This window comes from Equus caballus, chromosome 20 (genome assembly GCF_041296265.1).
Source record: "Equus caballus isolate H_3958 breed thoroughbred chromosome 20, TB-T2T, whole genome shotgun sequence".
Classification (NCBI taxonomy): Eukaryota; Metazoa; Chordata; class Mammalia; order Perissodactyla; family Equidae; genus Equus; species Equus caballus.
In genome coordinates, this window is record NC_091703.1 from 41,341,476 (window position 1) to 41,359,014 (window position 17,539).

Sequence of the window (17,539 nt, forward strand, 5' to 3'; positions counted from 1 at the left end):
TTGTTCACTGACTAATGAACAGGCTCTACTTTCCTTTTTTGCAGATGAGCATACTGACCATTTGTTTTTATAAATGGACTTCTAGGACAACTGTTATTCTGGTGTCTCTCTGTGCTCAGTTTGCTTGCTACGTTAGGGTTCTGTGACTCTGACTAGAGGCCCAGTGAGGGGCACTCTGCATTGCTTCACTGGCAGCGCCCATCTCAGGGAAGGGGTTAATCAAGGGTTGGTCATGGTAAGGGGTGCCTCCCGAGCAGCCCTCTGGACAGTGCTGTGGCTGGCCCCTCTGCAGCCATCCTGTAACCATGGGAAGGATCCAGAGCTCCAGGATTTCAGAGCGAGGTCTGCTCTGTTAGACTCTACCCTGCTGGGAGAGGTACATGGAATGCTTTGGCAAGGGTTTTAGAGTTCTTCTCCAGAGATTAAGGCCAGTTTTTTTTTTAACCTTTTACTTTGAAAATCCAGAGAAACAACTGAAACCTACTAACCTGACAAATTTGGGATTTTAAATCAAATCAATTTCCAAAGCGAAAGGGGCACAGCTGGCAAACACTTTTTAAAGCACTTGGCCCCTCCATAAAGAAAAACTTTACTCTAAGAGTGGTTAAAAATAAAGGTAATGGACTTCCAGTCAGTAACCAATCTCAAGTGATAAACTGTTACTGGGGGATCCAAGTCATTAACTTGAGGGGCAAAGATAGATGTGGAGACCAGGGAAAACTGAACCTCTGGCAATGACTGAATCTGCAGAGTAAGGCTGTGAATGAATCAAGGATGACAGATCAATAATGGATTAATAAAGAGAAGTAGGGAAGACACACTCCTAGTCTATAAGGACTACATTATCGGGGCAACAAGCAACTTTTATTCTCTCCCACAAACTTTTCCTTTCTCCATCTGAGCAAGGAAGCAAGGAAGTGACAGGATCTGAGCTAGGATGGACACACTTCCTGATTAAGCCCTGTGAAGACAACAACTTCAGGCAAATGAAACCAACATGTATGCATGACTGGAGACAGAGTGGTAGCACTCATCCATTCATTCATTCAGACAGCAATACAAGTGCTAGTTCCTTGCTAGGCTACCGTGGATAAGAGTGAGCAAAACAGACCACATCCCTGCTCTGATGGGGCTTACATTCTAGTGGGGAAAAACAACCTTATAACTTAATTTAATAACCACACTAAGGAATGGGTCATTGCAAACTGCAATATCAGCTGTGAAGGAAAGTAGCTCGGTTCTATGAGAGGGAATAACAAAGTGATTTGGCTGACATGGGTGGTCAGGGCAGACTTTCCTGAGAAAGTGGCCTTAGAGCTGAGAACAAGGGATAACGGGGGTCAACCAGACAAAGGGCAGGGGTGTGGGCTCCAGACAGAGCCATGGCATTTGCAAGGGCTCTGTGAGAGGACAGAGCATGATGCCTGGTAGGACGTGAAAAGCTGATGTGAACTTGGAGAACAATGCGGGATGAGTCCGGGGAAGCAGGACGGGGCTAGACTGGGTAGGCACTCTAGACCATGTGAAGAATTCTGGTCTTTATCGAGAGAGCAATGGGAAGCCAATTAAGCGTTCTAAGCAGGTATATCAGAGTTGTGCTTGAAAAATCCCACCTGGCTACAGCTAGTAAAGTAAACTTGAGAGAGGGTGCAGAGAGAATGTGTGTGTGTGTGTCTGTGTGTGTGTGTCTGTGTGCGTGCACACGTGTGCGTGCTGGGAGCAGTTAGCAGAGAGGAGTAGAGAGGAGAGAGATGATGGCAGCTGGACTAGCGTGGTCTTGATTGATTTTTGTCATTTGGAATATAATATTAACATGAAAGTTATTTCCATAATAAAAGAAAAATCTTTTTGACCACATATATTTTAAGCGTGCTCACATAGCTCACAAAGAAAGTTTTATTGAGGTATTCTTCATTTTTTTTTAAAACAGGGATGGAAAAAATTATTATCCTCACAGAATAACATGGCTCCTGGGTTAAGCAAGGAAGAGGGAAAAGAGCTCTCGGTTTCTCTCTTCTGGTCATGTGCTATCCAAGGGGACTTCATTTCCTTCTAGCTCCTTCACCTGTCAGTCAGATGTTCTGGGTGGACAGGACCCTCTTCACTGGTGGTCACACAACCTGCTGATAGCTCTATATTTAGAACTCAGTTCACATACTTAGCATCAAAGTTTACTTTCCACATGGCTTCCAACATATGGGTAAATTTTTGCATAAAAACTTTCTGCAGTACAAAAGATAAATCCTTCTCTAGATGGGCAGGTATGAATCAATGACTCCCAAGTGATGTTTTCTACTCCAAAATATTCATCTACTCACGGAACTTCCTAACCTCACAAACCAGTGCTTGATTAACAAGTGTCTCCCAGTCTCGTCTAAGAGAGAGATGCTTCCACAGGGCAGGCTCGGAAAGCTCATCATTAACACAGGAGTCTGCCTACTAGCAGACTTGTCCTCTGTGTGTGTGTGTTTTATCTGAATTCTGTTAATTTTTCCCATTCCTCTTACAGGTACATGTTTCTTTATCATTCAAGTTCTAAAACTCTTGACAAAATTAACACCCAATGTTTGCCCTTTAAAAAAAAAACGAGGAAAGAACATGACTGGCTTTTTTCATTACTGTCAAATGCTGTGTAGAAAAATGGAATTAAGTATGAAAGGGGAAAAATAAAATCTCCATCCAGCATGTAAAAGTGACAATTACACAACCAGAGCCCTTTAATTGACTCACACTTCAAGCAGGAGCAAGGAAGCACACTCCCAACCTTGCAGGGCAGGGATCTGAGGAGAGCAGCTCGTCTGTTACCACAGCAGAGACTCGTAAGAAATAGCAATATTTCAGTACAGGACCCATGTGACAGCCAAGAGCTGCAATCCCGTCCTGGAAACTAAAACTTGACACTAGACATGAACTTCTTCTCATCAGCAGTCTCAACAGGGAAGACAATTCCTCCTTTAAAACCAAACCCACTCGCCTTCTATTGCATCATATTAGTGACCCCAAGCCCTTTACATACAATCCCCAGGTCACATGATTTGCAGTGACCTCCTGGAACTAACCCAAGATTCTCATTTTGTTAAGTGTCAGGCTAAGAAACAAAGCTGGTGGAAAGAAAGCTTTCTCAACTTTATCACTAACAATGGCAAAGATGATGCAGGCAAGGTAAACAGTCTAGGTTTAAATGTCCTGTTTTTCAATCTTGCTACCCTTTGCAAGAGTTTACTGAGGCTGTGACTCTCCACCTTTAATTTATACCATTGTGCTCAACCACTGAAGCACTTAGAAAAAGAAACATGACTCCCGTTCTAAGATTCCTAGGGAATAAATAGCACCAGCCACAGAAACAGCTCAGAACAGACCGCTGCCCTTCCCCAGGACTGAATGACAGTATATTCAGCAAGGGGGGCACACTGCTTCTCAGCTATGAAGACCATGATGCTTAAGACCGGGGAGCAGACGAGCTGATCCCACAGAGGCCTTTCCAGGTGACACAGAGACTGTCAAAGTGCTTCTCAGGGAAGGCACAGGGGAGAAATCTGTAAAGTTAGGACGCCGTAGAAATTGCCTGCTCCAACGTCTCAAGTAGGCCAGGCCCCTCTGAGAGGGGAAAGCCAGGTGGAAATGGACTTTTGAAGTCCTGGGGATAGGTAAAAGGAAGAAGTGCTCTCGGAGACCTGGGCTTTAAGAGGCCCCAGGGGAGCAGCACAAGGAGAATATAGCTCAGGTGTCCTTTTCAGGGAAGCACAACTTGTGCTTGGGTAAGTGGCTTCAAGGTTCTGAAAAGCTACTGGGATATTGCTGTGTACAGCACTTATTTAATTTCTTTAATTTATTGCTGGCAGTGAATAAACCATACCACCCTGCCAGCATATGCTACTCAAATAATGGCAAGGACAAACATCGATAAAACATTTACGGCTGCAGCAAGAAAAAAAATCTTTTTCAAATAAAGTTTTCTTTTCAATTTTAAAAGAAATACATGTAAATTGGTCAAAAATCTAGAAAACTAGAAATAATTTCCATAATTCTAATACACAAAGCCAACCATTATTAACATTTTGGTATATTTCCTTCTGGCTTTCTTCTTCCATAATTTTTTTTCCTACTTGTAATAATACTTCTATAATTTTGTACCCTGCTTTAAAAAAAGTCTTATTATGTAAGTATTTTCTTAAGTTATTAAAAACTCTTTACGACATCATTTTTAATGAACACTTATGTTGGAGATGAAAACTTATTCACAAGGGAATCTGAATAGTATATCTGGCAGGCAGACAGAAATTCTGTGAGAAAATTAAGTTAAAAGCTAGAAACACTAGCTAGGTCTAGATTATGACCACAGAATTCTCAAGTGGAAAGAGAAAATTTTCAGCATTACCCAATTCTTTATATCTAATCATCTACATTTGCCAAAATGTTTGCCAAGGGCGTAGTCTTGGACAGATGATGGCAGGCAGAATTGTTAGTCAATGGGACAATGACAAAGCGAAGAAATGGCTAAAAAATGAATATGAATGAGGTCAATATGCTAAGGAGTACATGCTGGGAGGAAAGAAGACAGCTACGTAACATGGGAGAAATGCAGACAGGCACAAAGAAGGGAATGACACGGATCTGGGATCCCTAGGGAGTATCAACAGGCCACGCAGCAGAGCTTTTGGGAAATTAGGTTCAAGATGGCTGGCACTGTAGGCACATTTACCTTTCTCCCTTCCTGGAAACTAATGAGGAGACATCAAAGAAATACAAAGGGAATACATTCATAAGGTGTTGCAAACTGTAGGGAAGGAAATTAGCAAGTCAAGATTTTGATGAACTTCTAGAAAATGGTAGGTGGATGAAATATTACTCATAAAACTGACGGGAACTGGCAGATTGCCATATCGAAGCAAACTGAGCAGGACGGATGAAAAATGACCCACATCTGGCCATATCATTGTGAAATTTAAGACCTCCAAGGAGGAAGAGAAGATCCTAAAGGCTACTATCAGGAGAAATAAATCATACAAAGAATAAAGATCAGAATGATATCACTTCTCATCAGCAACATTAGATGCTAGATGGCAATAAATCTAAGCTTTCGAAATTCTGAAGGAAGTGAATTCTATACCCAGTCAAACTATGATTCAGGCATGCAAGAATTCTGAAAATTTGCTTTCCACATTCCCTTTCTGAAAAAAATTACCTACAGATTTACTCTGTGCAATGCTCAAGAGGTTTAACTAAGACCCAACCAACTCATATTTGGCTTCAGATTCACCCAGGAGAAAGAGAAAAGGAAACACAGCATGCCACTAGGGTAGCAGCAGGTACTTCTCCTCAGTGGGAGTTCTTGTAGCAGGCTACACAATTGTACAGGAGCTATTCCTGTTGGCACGCAGGTGACAGCTCAGGTGAGAATGCACAAGACTCACACTGGGCAGGCGTGCGGCCACTCTGGCTTAGAAGTCTTATATTCCAAATCGCCCTGTAACCACGCCATAAACACAGATCCCAGAATTTTCACGAGGGCTGTGCCTAGTCACAAGTCATCACACTCAGGAAACCCAAACTTGTGGCTTCCACCTAGATATTTACAGTCCTCCCAGGCCAGATGCAATTTACCAACCAGGGGTAACTTTTTTCATAAGCAAAGCTGCCCAATAACACAGCTGTCACTCCACTTCTATCAAGTTTTCAGGGAACAGACCTAGAAGGGCAACTGGGCCCAGGGTCAGTATCTCACTGCAAAGCAAAAAGGGTTTGTTTACCCTTTGCCCACATTCTACAGAAAGAAAAAGAAACATAAGAAATAGTGGAACCAACTTAGGTAGGAAAGAAAAAGAAATTTTAGGATCACAGCTGTAGAGTAGGCCTCGGAAGCAGTCTGTTCAAAATTAACCAAAGAACAAACAGAATGCCTCAGAAGCTTCTGTAACAGGAAAAAGCAGCAATTAGGAACTGTAGGAAACAAAAAGCTGGCTAACATGAAGCTAGTTATTTTTATTTGTGGAATAATTCTGAGTAAGAAAATCGAATCTATTAGATGTGAACACAGAACAATTCTTCTGAGAGGCACAAGTTTAGTGACATAGAATAATATTTCCCTCATCACAGATCTGAAGAATTACTAAACGTGTAGTGAACAATGTTTATATAATTATAATATTATAATTAGTTTTTAGTAATTTTCCCTTTTCAGGATCAATTTAAATGGAAGATTTAACTATAAGTTACAGAACAGAAAATAAATATCATAAATCTTTACAATGTCAATGTGGTGGGACAGCTAACAGAAGATGGGGAGAGGGAGAAGGAAATGCAGGGACGGTAATTTCTTCATTAACATCATAGAGAGTCAAGAAATACTGTCTAGGGGCTGGCCCCGTGGCCACGTGGTTAAAGTTCCATGTGTTCCACTTTGGCGGCCAGGGTTCACAGGTTTGGATCCTGGGCACAGACGTATTCCAACCATCAGCCATGCTGTGGAGGCATCCCACATACAAAATGGAGGAGGACTGGCACAGATGCTAGCTCAGGGCGAATCTTCCTCACCAAAGGTGGGGGAGAAATATTGTCTGCAATTGATGGGTCAAAAAAGAGAAGGTTAAGTATGTTGTTTAATTTTAAAAGCTAAGAAATAGCAGAACTAAAAAGAAAAACATAACTAACAAAAAATGAGGACTGGTTAAGTGAGCTAAATTCCTCATTTTTTTATGGCAAGGAGTTAGCAAAGCTGATAAATTAATAACACAGATATAAAAACATTATTTATAGTTGGGAAGTTACAAAAACTAAAAAAATAGTCAAAAGTAGCTACTTCTGAGGAATAGAACAGAGATGAGAGGGTAAAATTTTATTTTTCACTTTCATCTTTTTTATTGTTTAAATTATTTTCCATGTGTATGTTTTACATTTTTAATTAAAAAAAACTGATGTTAGGATCTTACTGTATTGACATGGATTTAGGGTTCAACAATTTAGAGGACATTAGAGAAAAGGAATCAATGATTGGAAAGTGAAGTCTTTTGAAATAAGGTTAAATGGTACAGGATTAGATTATGTGAAAACAGAGAGGTAAAAAGTAATTTTATAAAATCAGTCACTGCATTTGTGACAACATGGATAAACCTTGAGGGGCATTATGCTAAGTGAAATAAGTCAGACAGAGAAAGACAAATACTGTATGATCTCACTTACATGTGAAATCTAAAAAACAAACGAACTTACAGAAACAGAAGAGATTGGTGGTTGCCAGAGGTGGGGGCGGGGGAGGGAAACAGGTGAAGGTGGTCAAAAGGTACAAATTTCCAGCTATAAGATAAATAAGTTCTTGGAAGGTAATGTACTGCACAGTAACTACAGTTAACAAAACTGTACTGTATATTTGAAAGTTGCTAACAGAGTAGATCTTAAAAGTTCTTATCACAAGAAAAAAATTGTAAGTAGGTGAGGTGATGGATGTTAACTCACTGTGGTAATCATTTCACAATACATACGTATCATCAAATCATTATGTTGTACACCCTAAACTTATATAATTTATATATTGATTATATGTCAGTAAGCTTGAAAAAAACCAAAATCAGCCAATACAAGAACAGGATTATCTATGATAGAAAATGAGCCTTTACCCTGAAAGCAAAACAAGAAAAGCTCGCACGGCAGCAGAAAGGACTCAAGATACTACTAAAGGAGAGTATCCTGCCCCAGGAGCAGGCACTCAAGGCAGATGCTGGAGAATCTCACTCCCTAGGAATTCGTCAGAGGATAGCAAAAATCTGTCCTCTGACTTCTTGACCCGGTGGAATGCTAGCAAGAGGCAGCGCTATGATCCTTAAAGATCGTGTAGAATTTCATTTATAACATGGCTCACATACTTTATTTCAATAAAAAACAGGCTATAATTCTTAAGTCCTCTCTTGAAGATTGCTCTGGAGTATATTAATTAAAAAGGAAACTCTTTCCTCTTTTATCATCTGCATATCTTCTATTATATTTCTTAAGGGCTACCTCGAAAACGGGAAACACAAAGGATTCAGGTTATGCCTAGAGATATAAAATGATAACCTTTGGCCCCACTGACTGTTAGAGGGTTAACAGGCACTTGCCTTCTTGCTACTATACTTGTTCTTCCAATATATCATTTATTTATTAATTGGTAAAACACTGCTGTAGCATCAAGTGCTAACATACAAACTTAAAAACAGATAAATTATCTAAATCTACCAACTAATGGGAACAAAAAATTAAAAAGAGGAAAAAAGGATGCTGATGACCTAATGGGAGAAGATCTAATGAATGAATGGGGTTTTGAATCAAGAAAAATACCCATTTAAATAAATATAAAATCATTATGATATGCACATAATCAGTAGTTAGTCAACCAGTTCTTGCTAAAAATCTACATTGTATAACACCTTCAAGGGGGACATAAAAGAAAGAGATGAGGAATCCAATTTACAACACATAAAATGACAGAAGAGATGGATGATGGTAACCAGTGAGATGTGTAAATGATGAGGAAGCAGAGGGTCTGGCCTGTGAGCTGTGTACCCAATAAGCACTGACTCTGGAAAGATAAATGGGTGGTTGTTCATGGGCCTTGAAGAACTCCTATTGTATAACAAGGGTTCTAGGAACTTGGAAATGTTAATCACTTCATTTCTCAGTTTTCATCACCCAGCTTGGTTTAGCCCTTTCTAGTAATGATTTGGGGTACTAGGAGGCAATGTGGTACAGTGGAAAGAGCCCTTCATTTTCTTTCTTTCTTTCTTTCTTTCTTTTTTTTTGCTGAGGAAGACTAGCCCTGAGCTAACATCTTTTGCCAATCTTCCTCTTTTTTTTTTTCACTTGAGGAAGATTAGCCCTAAGCCAACATCTATGCCAATCTTCCTCCACTTTATATGTGGGTCGCTGCCTCCGCATGGCTGACGAGTGTAGGCCCATGCCCAGGATCCAAACCTGCAAACCCAGGCTGCTAAAGAAGAGCACACTGAATTTAACCACTACACCACAGGGCCGGCCCTGCTTCATTTTCTTTTATAAAATGTGGACAATATACCACAAGGTGTTTTGTATTCTGGAAAAAATGAGATAAAATATATGAAAGTAATGGAATACTAGTTAGTAAATAATTGTTAGTTTTCTTATGCTATGGCAGAGTGGCTACAAGATTTGTGCTCTACTGAGAAGTGGCTGCCCAGGCAGGAACTGACTACATTTCCCAGTCATACTAGCATCTAGTGTGCAACTGACTATGCTCACTACACCCAGGCCAAGGCTGTTTAGAACCAGGTATGTGTTCTCTCTGTTCTCTCGCCAGCTGCCAGCTAGATGCAGATGATGCTGATGAGGTACTAGATAACGGCACAACCACAAGAAGGAAGACCCCTGGGTCCTCATTCACCTGTGGAGAGGAGCCTCTTGACAATCAGGGACACCCATACTGACTGTTACATGACTAAGAAATAAACTATGTGTTAAGCCACTGAAATGCTGAAGCCACTACTTGTTATAGTAGCAAGTGTTACCCTAGCCAATACAAACATGCTATATGGTAATTACTATAATAATAATGGTGAGTGTCAGACATTGCATTAAGAAGCCATCATTAATGCAATTATGAAATCTTGGCCAAATAAATACACGAAAAGATGTTCAACATCATTAGCCATCAGGAAATGCAAATCAAAACCACAGTGAGATGTCACTTCATTTCCACTAGGATGGCTATGAACAAAAAGAAAGACAATAACAAGAACTGGCAAGAATGTGGAGAAACTAGAACGCTCATATACTGCTGGTGGGAATATAAGATGGTGCAGCTGCTTTGGAAAATTTGGCAGTTCCTCAAAAATTGAAACATAGAATTACCATAAAACCCAACAATTCTAATCTTAGGTGTACACTTGGGAGAACTGAAAAGATATATTCATGCAAAAACTTGTACAGGAATGTTCATAGTAGCCATACTCATAATAGCCAAAAAGTGTAAACAATTCAAATGTTCATCAACGATGAAAGGATAAACAAAATGTGATATAAATATTTCCATATGATGGAATATTATTCAGTAGTAAAAAGGAATAAAGTTCTGAAACATGCCACAACCTTGAAAACGTTACAAAAGATCACATACTATATGATTCCATCTATATGAAATGTCCAGAATACACAAATACCTAGAGACAGAAAGTAGATTATTGGGTGCTGGGGCTGTGGGAGCTGGAGGGAAATGAGGAGACTGCTCATGGGTAGGTGGTTTCTTTTTGGGGTGATGAAAATGTTTTGGAACATTAGATAGTAGTGATGGTTGCACAACTCTGTGAATACACTAAAACCCAGTGAATTGTACAATCTAAAAGCATGAATTTTATGGTATGTGAATAATATCTCAATTTAAAAAAAAAGAAATCTCAGCTATTTGCTTTGTCTTGACTCCCAGAGAATCTGGCTCTACACAAAAAGGCACTGAGCTCTTTTCAAGTAATGACTAAGAAAAAGTATGAGAGAATCTTCTAAGATGCTGCAAATGTGCTAATTTTGAGCTGAATGGTAGTCACATGGGCATATGTACATATAAATATTCATTCTAGGCATGATTCTAGGCTGGTCAGAACCCACAGAATCCTTCCTCCTGGCTTCCCTCACAACCAGGCAAGCTCAAAGAGCCCCAACGCCATATGCATGAAATGCCTCTGTTCGTCTATGGCGACCTAAGGTACAAGCTTTCCCTAGTTTGGGTAACAGTGTAGCTAACACGGAGATGAGATAAATATTTAAAGCTAACCCCGAGAATGAGATGAGGGTGCGGAATAGGATAGCCTCCCAGAATAACTACTAAAGTGTGTATCGTATCAGCAAAATTCTCTAAGGGAAGAAAGAAGTCCTAAAGATGTAGAGTGGGATGTGGTGGGAGGACCCAAGAGAGGATTGTATATGCAAAGTATCTTTCTTTTCTCTGCTTAGGTACATGCCATATTCAAAAGTCAAGTTCAAACCAAAAAATAAGGAAAGCTTGTGTGGTCATATAAAATAAATTCTCATCTAAGTACTTAATAGTCAAAACTGAAGTAAAGGATCACAGGAACATCTTCAACGTCCAAATAAGGATATAATTTGGTGATTCCATGAATCTTCATTGGAACCTTGTGAAGCCATCAGAAAAACTGTCTTTTAAATTGGAATAAACTCCTGAAATGACAAAACTTACTTGCAGGAGACTTTAGTTCTGTCGGCTACCATGGTCCACTGTTGCTGGTTGGTGGAGACCTCAACGTAGTAGCTATAGCTTCGATCGTCACAGTCCCAGAGTAATAACCTGAATCAAGGGAAAAACATAAGAATGCCATGAATGCTGTAACTGGCTGCAGGCATAAGGGAAGCTATGTCTACTCTATCCCTCCCACCTGTCTCATTTTCCCACCACACTTCCGGAACTGGAGAAAGAAAGTAAATCCTCAAACAAAAGTATGAAGAGAGAAGGTGGGGACAGTACACAGCTTTCAGAAAGGTTTTAGACAGCATAAACAGATCACCCCTACTGATTCCCTTCAATTCTCCTGAGTAGTGAATCTCTTGAAGTACTCTGAGTGAATCAGACAGGATTCCACACTATTGTTTTTAAGTGTCCAATAATTCTGCTCTTACATTATGCCAGCTTGCCTGATAAGAAAGCGAATCATTTCCCTCATTAGTCATTTCCTCGAATATTACTCTAGTCTTTCAGCATTTTTATGCAGCTAGCCTATGTTAATTTATATTTATGTTGAACAACCTAAAAGTGTAGTTTTTGCTTTATGTTTGTCTGGCTCTCAGAATGATTATGAGCCTTTTAGAAAGATCTTTCTCTTTTTAAAAAATTTGACTCCAAATGCAGCCTCTGTTCATAGTGTGTGTTCCACACATGTTCTGGGCTGAAGTCATTCATAACTCTGCCAAGATTAAAACCAGGAAAAACCTTCAAATTAATTAATCATTGTCTTTACTTGACAGCCCTGGTAACAGGCTCTTTGGGAGTCAATGTTGAGGCTATTTCCCCAATGGGATTTTGGATTCTCATAATCCCTATCCTTCTGGATAATCAAGAGCGAGTGTTTCTACCAGTGTATCCAGATGAAAATAATCAGTCCCTTTTGGGGTAGATCTAATCAGATCTCGAAATATTTCATGGAGAAAGACTGCCCTGAAGATACGGCATATGGAGACGATAAAAAGGAAGACCAATTATGAGTATCATAAATGCTCTTGCAGAGATTCTTGGAGTGACAACATATTGCAAGAATTTTTAAAGTGTGCATATTGTATCTCCTAGTAGCTTATTCTATAAAGTCCTCCAATTTGTTTCAAGGAAAATTATTGTTTAAAAATTATTTTATAATTTTTTAATTTAAAATTATCATTTTAAAATCACCTGTAATTCTAGTAATTTTATAAACACATACACATGGTACAAATTGTAACTTGCTTCTTTTGCTTAATGATCTATTATGAACACCTTTTTGTATCATCAAATATTCTTCCTTATCATATGTACTGGCTTCATAGCATTTCACTATATGGATGTCTCTTAATTTATTTAATCAGTCTCTTATTATAGAACACTTGCATAGTTGATAATATTGCACTGTTAAGCAAACTCTGTGATGAACAGTCTTAAGCTAAACCTATGGTTACTGCCTTTCAAAGTTTCTGTAAGTGAAGCTCCTGGAGCAGGCATGTGAGGCCTTGACACATATTACAAAACAGCTGCACACCACTCCCCTCTCCCCAAACAAAACTCTATACCAATCGATACTCACACTACCAGCAGTGCACAACAAATGCCTGCTTCTGGGCATGATAACCAATATTGTGTAATATTTTTAAAAATATTGCCAATTGGATAGATGAAATATATCTCATTAATTTGCAGCTTTTTACTTATTACTGAACTTTGAACAGTTTACCCATTTTCTACTTATATTTATCCTTTTGTTAATGACTTACAAGATGCCCTCTATATTTAAAGGATATTAATCCACTGCCTATTGTAATTTGCATGCTGAAGATATTAATTTTTATTAGCCTAGTCTATCGATCTTTACCTTAATAATTTCTCCTGGCCTAAATTCTTTTTTCTGAACAGCAGCCAAATGCATATACTGGTTGAGACATCTCCTCTCTATTCCTCTATTAAGAGTCCCTAGGGGCAGGAAATGTGGGGTCACGGTGACTTCTGAGTAGAAAAGGGACACTGATGGATCTGAGGTTATGAAGCCTAGGCCTCAGACTCACCTACACTCTGCAGTTTTTAAGGGAGATTCTAATTCAGGTGCCAGGATGCATATTTGCTTGGAATGTAGGCTTAGCCAGGAATAAAAACCCCTTTGTTGATTCAGCTGAAAAAAGTAAGCGCAGCCTAAGGACACGAAAGGAAAAACTGGCTCAATTTCTTTTTTTCCATGGAGAGGAATTTTGTTCTAATAAGGCACAACTGAAAACCCACCAACTCCCTTCACTTCTTTCCCTGCCAGCAAAGTCTGTTCCTATGTCTTTGCACCTGCAACAACACAGATATTTCTGGCCTGTAATCTGCTGGGGAATGTTTGCCCAGTGAGCTCGCCCAGGACAGACATGCTCCCTCTGACTTTAACTGACAGGAGTTCCTCAAACATACTCCCACATGTACATACTTTCACCATACATCAGAAGCCATTTTCAAAAGGGGGTGAATAAAGGAAGTCTCTGGCCAAGATCTACTGATGCAGATCGGGTCTGTGTTTAGCTGTTGCCACCAGCCCCTCTATCCAATGAGCGCTGCATGAAACACCTGATGAAATGAAACGTGGTCTCCGCCATCTTCCCTTATTCTCACTGTGGAGTTTCCCTTAAAAGCAGTGAAGCGCTGGGCTTTTTTTAATTGATTAGCAGATGTGATTTTGCTTACATCTTCCATAAATGCTCTGGCCGGCTGCATACCATTGATTACTGGGGTTCAGTTCACAGCAACTAATTGCTCTTCTAGCTGGTGTTTTGATACAAAATTCAATAGCGAATATGTTTTCAAAACTCTTGTCTTTGTGGCTTGAGTCAGAAGTGACTCGAGGCAAACCCAGTGGACTGAGTTTTCCCTTCTTTAAAATAATTGGTCTCTCATCAGTCTGTGAAGAAAGTTTCCAAATTGTAGCATTCTAATTGGAAAGTCTGCATTATGCATGCGATGACAAACTATGTTGTGCTGAATGGCATTTTTTTCATCCCTTTCTTAAGGGATTAATTCTGTGCCAGATTGTGAACAATGGCTGAGCTTTCACAGTTGAGATCAACAGCTTCTGCACTGTACTGGTGTCTTTTAGACTGGCAGCAAGTGTCTGTTTTGCCTGTTTCCAAATGTCCCTCTTTCACAGGAGACTCCACCGGATGCCTGGGGCCATGACTGCTGCTGTTGCAGAGTTTTCTCATTTGGGTGAAAACAGACAACTAAGGGAAGATCAACTGCCAGGATCTTAGTAACAATAATAATAATAATTTATATCATCAAATCCATTTCTAATCTCTCAGCCAAAATCAAAGATACTTTGACATAAAAAATTTGTACAGACTATTCTGTATTAAAGATCTTCAGAAATTAAGTTCTTTAGAAATAACTGTCTTCCATTCAACAATTCAACAAATATTTACTGAGTATTGACTAATGACATTAGGTAAGTCACTTAACTTACTTGTTCTTCAGTATCATCTCTTGTGAAACGAAAGGTCTAGATTTAATGGTTTCTAAGGGCTCTTCCAGTTCTAACATTTTATAATTCTCTGCAACAGCATATGCAGTAGGGGTGGCTTTTTTGGGGCATATCTGTCCATTACACAGTAACTCCTCTCTCTAAGAAGTGTTTCTGGCCCAACCTTGAGATGGACATGGGGGGTTCTGAGTTTGGTTTGTAGACCTGACTGCATTCTAGGAAGACACATGACCCATCCTGGGCCAATCAGATTTTGTCTCTCAAAAATTTACAATTATGTGAGATTCTAGCTGAATTGCCCCTGTTCACTTTGTGCAGATTAATAACGGAAACCTTAACTAAGTTGGAGTAGGAAGGCCTGTAGGGGAAGCTCTCACTCCCTATCACACATCGTCAATTACACCAAACAGGAAGAGAGAAACGCTTGCACTTTGGACAGGAAGTAATACTACTTTACTACTGAAGGAAGACTTCTCTCCCCAACCAGCAACAGCCTAGCCAATGAGAAGCCACTGCTGCCCTGAACTGCTACTTTCCTCAATGGACATTCCTTTTCAACAGGCCCTCCCAACTCTCCCTTTTTCTTTATAAAGGCAGCTCTCCTCCTTTGTTCTCCGGATTTGCCTATGGTTTACCATAGCGTGCATATCTAAATTGCAATTCTTTTGGCCATTCCCAAATAAACTCATTTTGAGATAAAATAACAGGCAAATTTGCTTTTTTAAGTTGACAACTTAAAATGAGATGATGAAAATGTAGTCCTTCTGGGGTGACCCTCTTTCACCAGAGGCACAAAGAGCAAAGAAAGGCATCTGCAGTGAGAAGCAAAGACGACAGACAGTGTGGCTCAGGGAGGGTTGTCTGGGCTCCTGGCAGAATTCCAATATCTGACTTTAGTTCCCATGAGGGACACCAGAGTGTCTGCCCTAGTGTTCCGTGAGACTCTCCCAATCATTTTAATAAACTCATCATTTATGGCTTAAGCCATCTTTACTTGGTTTCTGCAGCTTGGAACCAAAAGGGCCTAAGACGAACTCCTAGCAGAGTGCATGAGACAGAAAAGGTACTCAACAAAGAGCAGGTGTTCCGATGATGAAGATGACATGATGGCTACAGGACCAGAGAGACAATGAGGCGAAGAACAGGGATGGAGAGGAAGCTCATTTTGGATGGCAATCTTTTCATCCAAGTACGAAAAAGAGTCTTTGTAGAGCTGAGAGTGGTAGGACTGCAGTGCGGGGTGGAAAGGCAACAGAGGCTTTGGAACAGGTTCGGCGGGGCCAGCTGAGCTGCAGGGAAGGGGCCTTGTAAAGACAGAACAATCAGCATAGTTTATAAGTCTGTCTAGGAGCAGCACTGAGTGAGCAGGAGAGAAGAAAGCAGGGTTGACAGTGACAAGGAGGATCCAGTGCAGGGTCAGAGAAAAGAAGGGCCAGTTAAGACTATTTACCACTTCTAGGCTGCTGAGGAGTGAAGTGAGGTCAGAGGGGACTGACTAACTTTCAGAATAGAGAGGGACTGGAGGTCATGGAGCAAAATAATAGATGCAATAGACATGAAGGTGAGGGAGAAAGGTAAGACGTGTGGTCACAAAGGGAAATTTCAGTGCTTTCATCTCATTCAGAAGAGTCCAGTTGTCACTCTTGTGAATGGGGAGCAGAAAGACAAACATCACGTTAGAGGCTCTATTCTAATCTCTGCTATTGAGAGGCAGGAGAGAGCTTGTAACAGCTGCCAGAAGGAATTAATACAACTTCAGAGGAACAACTTTACTGGTGAGAAACAGGGATTTTCCCAAAGGTGAGAGGGATTCTTATCGTTGGCTGTCACAGGTTCAATTATGCAGCTTTCTCCTCAGGTGGAGAGCAAGGTCAAGCTGAGCAGAGCTGCTGGAGGACTGCAAGACCAAAATGAGATTCTCAACAGGAGACTGGAACCGAGTTTTAGGAAGAGCGTGAAGTGGACCAGGTGGCTGTCCTGCGGATTCCAGACGTGGGAACTCCTAAGGAGCTGCCACCACAGGGGCCCTGCCTCTAAGTGGGCAGAACCTTTCAGGGCAAAGGGAACACCAGCCTTCTTCTAACAGCAGGAGGGAGACACAAGCTGCTTGCCAGAGGGAACGGGATCTTGGGAAATCCGTTAGTCACAGGACATCATTGTTTAGCCTCTCTTATCTTGGACATGGGGGTGATTTCTCTAAGAGAGGACGTAATAAGGGCACTGGCTAACAACATTCTTTTGCAGCCGCTGAGGGAAAGGACAAGTGCAAGCTCTTGGTTGTCTGGTATGTGCAGTTTCTGTGTTTCGTCACTGAAGCCCCAGGATGAAAGAAAGGTGAGGAGATGATAAAGGATACTTTTGGGCTCCACCATGCAGGCTGGCTCACTGAGAAAGGGGAGAATAACAGGAGGGGCTTTCTCTTCCATCAAAACTTACATTTGACACAGTATAATCCAGGTAAATTTTATGAAAGTAGAGAAAGGTCAATGGAGAATATGCCTGCAGGATGTGGCTATATGGATAGCTGGATGGGACAAAACTTTCCAAAGATTTGAGACAATACAAAACTACCAACTTTTAACAGCTAATTGAGACCATCGTTTCACTCCTTGGGGGGATTAAGTTTTTAACTTCTAGTTTTAGATGATAACAAAAAGGTAACAGCATACTACCAAACAGCATGGCTGCAGCTGCCACATTCGATAAATACTGGGTGTGGAATGAATGGGGAACAGCTAATCATAATCCCACCTCACATTCACACAGACCTCACCATTTCAAAATGTTTTTGCATAGATTATCACATTTGGAAAAAAAAACAATTTATAATCAGCACA

General features: G+C 40.4%; 1 protein-coding gene across 1 annotated transcript in view; it reads right to left on the minus strand.

The window, feature by feature from the left end:
* BTBD9 (BTB domain containing 9) overlaps positions 1–17,539 on the minus strand; it is a 381,803-nt gene that overhangs the window by 68,277 nt on the left and 295,987 nt on the right. Inside the window, exon 9 of the mRNA XM_023624248.2 lies at positions 11,195–11,302. Within this exon, the coding sequence (XP_023480016.1) occupies positions 11,195–11,302 (108 nt within the window). The remainder of the gene's footprint in view (positions 1–11,194; positions 11,303–17,539) is intronic.